General features: G+C 45.6%; 1 protein-coding gene across 1 annotated transcript; it reads right to left on the bottom strand.

The window, feature by feature from the left end:
- Positions 1–1,820: 1,820 nt before the first annotated feature.
- LOC141703089 (uncharacterized) lies at positions 1,821–2,537 on the bottom strand. Its single transcript, XM_074506692.1, has 2 exons — positions 2,307–2,537; positions 1,821–2,204 (listed from the first exon to the last, which is right to left on the bottom strand). Exons 1-2 carry the CDS (start codon positions 2,535–2,537, stop codon positions 1,821–1,823), a joined length of 615 nt encoding a protein of 204 aa, XP_074362793.1.
- Between the last annotated feature and the right edge of the window lie 2,120 nt (positions 2,538–4,657).

The raw sequence follows: 4,657 nt of genomic DNA, 5'->3' as shown, positions 1-4,657 counted from the left end.
TAAGACTTTGCATCGGTGAGCATAGTTGGTCAGTAGAACCCCAATCGAGTTATCTTGTTGGTGAGGGCTCTGCCCCCAAGTGTTGTCCACAAATCCCTTCATGGGCTTCTTTAATCGCCTCCTCTGCTTCAAGAGGTCTTAAGCACTTTGGGTATGGAATGAAAAAGGACCTTTTGTAGAGAAGGCCTTCAATTAATGAATATCTCAATGCTCTTACCGACAGCTTATGTGCCTCCTTGGCATCGTCGGGGAGCCATCCAGTCTCAAGGTGGGTTTTGATCGGGTCTATCCAACAACTTGCCACACCAACCGGTGCTATCAGATTTATGACATGTATAGTAGGGGTCTTCGGGACCTGGAAGTAGATACTTCTCGGATAGTTCTCGATTTCCGACGAGGCGAACTGGGACAGGGCATCATCCGTAGTGTTCTCCTCTCTCTAAACATGTTCTGCATACTATTCATCAAACTGAGTCAGTATTCCTTTCACGGCTCTCGGGTACTTGGCCATAGTATCATCTTTGGCCTCAAACTCTCCATTGACTTGAGTTACTACAAGTCTTGAGTCTCCACAGACCTTCAAGTTTTTGGCCCTCACGGCTCTAGCCAAGCCTAAGCCTACTATCAATGCTTCGTATTCTGCTTCATTGTTCATAGTTGGGAAGTCCAACTTCAAAGCATACTCAATCATGAATCCATTGGGGCTTTGTAATACTAAGCCTGCACCACTAGATTTTGTTTTGGATGCTCTGCCAAAATGGAGAATCCAATACTCTTTTAAGGTCCTTTTTTATCCTTCTCATTCTCTTCTTCTTCTGGGGTTACTATCTCCTGCCCCCGACTTCTTGGTCATTAATGGTGCATTCGACCACGAAGTATGTTAAGGCCTGAGCCTTGATGGTCGTTCGAGGCTTCTAGTTGATATCCAATTCTCCTAACTCAATTACCCACTTGATGAGCCTCCCACTGGCCTTTGGGCTATGAAGTATGTTCCTCAAGGTTTGGTCCGTTAGGACTTCGATCTTGTGAGCCTGGAAATATGGTCTCAAATTCCTCGAGGCTGTGATGAGGGTGAATGCGAACTTCTCCATGGTGGAGTAGTTCAACTCTGCTCCATGGTGCACCTTGCTTGCATAGTATACAGACTTCCGGAGTTTCTATTCTTCTTTAATGAGGAATGCAATCACGGCTTGTTCAGATACCACTAAGTACAGATAAAGGGTGTCCTCTGGACTTGGTTTAGCTAGTAACGGGGCTTCATTCATGTATTTCTTTAGTTATTCAAAGGCCTCTTGGCTCTCAGTTGTTCATTCAAAATACTTCACCTTCTTAAGGGTTCTGAAAAAAGGCAGGCATTTGTATCCAGACTTGGAGATGAAGCTCCCTAGAGTTGCGATTCTTCCTATCAGCTTCTGAACGTCCTTGATGGAGCGTCGTGGCTCCATATCTAGGATGGATTTGATCTTATCGGGGTTGGCCTTTATTCCCCTCTTTGAAACCATATGACCCCAAAACTTTCCTAACTCAACACCAAAAACACACTTGGTGGGGTTTAACATCATCTTATGGTGCATCAGCACTTCAAATACCTCTATGAGGTGACTAACATGATCGGCCTTGCTTAGGCTTTTGACTAACATGTCATCGACATAGACCTCCACGGTTTTCCCAATTAGATGGGAAAATATCTTATTTACCAACCTTTGGTAAGTAGCTCCTGCATTCTTAAGTCCAAAAGCCATAACAAGATAATAAAAGACACCAAAGTCAGTTATGAAAGATACCTTGGGGATGTCATCCTTATGCATTTTAATCTGATTTTAACCGTTGAAGCCATCCATAAAATTTAGCATCTCGTGTCCTGCTGTGGCATCGATCATGGTATCAATCCTTGGTAGGGGGTAGCAGTCCTTAGGACAAGCATCATTGAAGTCAGTGAAGTCGATGCAAATCCTCCATTTTCCATTGGCCTTCTTAACCATTACGGGGTTGGACAACCACTCAGAGAATTGCACTTCCTCAATAAATCCAACTTCTAGGAGCTTCTCGACCTCCTGCTTAATGGCTTCCAGCCTATCAGGGGCATAAGTTCTCTTCTTCTGTTTCACATCCTTTCGAGTCGGATAAACGTTCAACTTATGAGTTATGAGGTTCGGGCCAATCCCAGGCATATCAGCTGCTGTCCAAGCAAACATATCACTGTTCTGTTATAGGAAAGTTGTCAACTGGCCCTTCAAAGGCTTGTTCAAAGATGCTCCAATATACGTGACTTTTTCCGGGTCTTAGGAGTCTAGGGGAATTGGGACCAAGTCCTTTGCGGGTTTCCCTCGAAGCTCTTCATTCTCTAGGACATCCATGTCTTCAATGGGGAGGACCTGCTTCCCAGTTCCATCGGGCCTAAGTGCTGCAACATAGCAACTGTGGGCCATTTTCTGATTTCCTCTTGCCTCACCGACACCGTTCCTAGTTGGGAACTTCGGTACCATGTGGTAGGATGAGGGCACTGCCTTAAATGCATGAATTCCAGTTCTACCCATGATAGCGTTGTAAGTAGAGGTTGCCTTCACAACCTAAAAGTTTAACATCTGTGTGGCCTCCCTGGGCTCTTCCCCAACAGTTACGGGAAGTTGTATTGCTCCTTCGACTTGGCATTCCACGTGGCTGAACCCATAGATGGGTGCGTTAGACGGAGTTAGTTGAGATTCATTGTAGCTCATCCTTATGAATGTGTCATGAAAAAAAATATCCATGAAAGCTCCATTGTCTACTAGGACTCATAACAGGAGAATTTCCAATTATCTGAGCGATAACCAGAGGATCGTCCTGAGGAAATTTCAAACCTTTAAGGTCTAGGTCACTGAATTTAAGCGTCATCTCTGACTTAGCACGCTTAGATGGTTCTCTAACTATGCTCATCACTTCTCTCGCATACGATTTTCGAGAGTTCCTTGTAGTCCCAGCTGTTGTAGGTCTTCTTAAGATCATGTTGATAATTGGTCCTCGAGGTTGTGGGTTACGGTCCTTGTCGTTACCCCTTCGATCATCGTTTCTTTGATTATTGTCTCTTTTCTGGCATTCAGCCTCTTCACCCTTGGTGAAACGTTCAAACTTTCCTTTTGGGATCAAGTACTCAATATCATCCTTGATTTGCCTGCAATCATCAGCATCATGACCAACATATTTGTGATACCTATAGTATCGATTCTTGTCTCTTTTCTCGCGGTCTCTCCTTAGTGGCTTCGGCCATTTGAACTCTTTTTCCTTCTCAATTTCCATAAGGATTTGGCTCCTTGGAGCGTTCAACCTTGCATACTCAGTGAACCTTGGTTGCAGGTTCTTCTTAGAAGTGGAGTCAGAGCTTTTACCGGTTCAAGGATATTTATCCTTGGCATCACACTCTTGATCCGGCTTCCGCTTCTTGTTCCCAGTAGGCTCATTGCTCAGTATCGCCTTCTTCATACTTTCCTCCACTTTGATATACTTTTCGGCCATATCCTAAAGTTGCAGCATGCTTTCAGGAGGACATTTGGCCAGGGATATTTTAAAGAACTCGTCTCTAGTCCCTTGCTGTATGGCTATCATAGCTACCTTATCGTCAAGATCCGGGACCTTCAAGGCCTCTTTCGCGAATCGGTTCAGGTACTCTCTAAAGGACTCCTTTGCTCTTTAGACTATGCCCATGAGAGAAGCCGAACTCTTCTAATATACTCTACCACTTATAAACTGCTTGATAAAAGCTTGGCTCAAGTCCTTGAAAGATCTGATAGAGTTTGGGGGTAGGCGGTTGTACCTCCTTTGAGCCATACCCAATAGGGTCTGAGGAAAGGCCCGACACTTAATAGCGTCGTTCACGGGCTGTAGCAGCAGGGCATTAGAGAATGTCCTGACATGATTAGCAGGGTCTCCAGTACCATCGTATGCTTTGATGGTGGGCATCTTGAACTTCCTATAGATACGAACATTCAGTATCCCTTCAGTGAATGATGGGTTTTGATCATCAGGATCTCCTAGGGGCATCAAATCACTTGGATCAGCCCTTGGGGTAACAGCCCTTCACGGTATTGGACCATCTAGGTCTATGATTGGAGGAAAATCTCTTTTCCTCGCAGCAGGTGGAGGCCTTGGGGTCAGGTGTGTCTCCAAGTCGCGCTTCAGCCTTTGGATTTCAGTTTCATGAGCCCTGATCCTTTCTTGGACATCTTGGGGAATCATCCCTTGAGTGTTCCTGGGCCGCTGGTTAGTATCAGGCATCGGCTCTTTACCAGCACGCCTCCTCCTTGGAGTGACCTCATCGTCCGATGTTTCGGAGTCTCTACCAAAATAGGGTCCAGAGAATTTTTGACCCTCCGGAATAGGAGCCAAGCCACGTATGTATTGGGGCATCCACCCTTGTGTCTTGCTCCGATTAGAGTTCCCACTTCCTCCAACCTCGGGGTATAGAGGCATCCCATAAGAGGGGTTCGTGATCACGATTATTGAATACTCATACCCAACGGGTTGAGGGTTCACAGGTGCATGTAGCTGCTGAAATTGGGGATTCATCCCTTGATGAGTAGGGGGATTTGTCCCTTGAAGATGTGCCTCGGTTGCCCCTACTAGGGTCCCTCCTTGAGTGGAGGCATAGGTTGAGTGTGGTGGTACCTCTACCACTGATGCA

Source organism: Apium graveolens, unplaced genomic scaffold (genome assembly GCF_009905375.1).
Source record: "Apium graveolens cultivar Ventura unplaced genomic scaffold, ASM990537v1 ctg6201, whole genome shotgun sequence".
NCBI lineage: Eukaryota > Viridiplantae > Streptophyta > Magnoliopsida > Apiales > Apiaceae > Apium > Apium graveolens.
This window is presented reverse-complemented; position numbering and strand designations above follow the sequence as displayed.

What these genes read in the sequence shown, in the direction of transcription:
- LOC141703089 (XM_074506692.1), bottom strand. Translation starts at nt 2,537, where the DNA reads ATGGGTAGAACTGGAATTCATGCATTTAAGGCAGTGCCCTCATCCTAC. An exon ending in GGAAACCCGCAAAGGACTTG is followed by an intron (nt 2,205 to 2,306) that starts GTCCCAATTCCC and finishes TTCCTATAACAG; the next exon opens with AACAGTGATATGTTTGCTTG.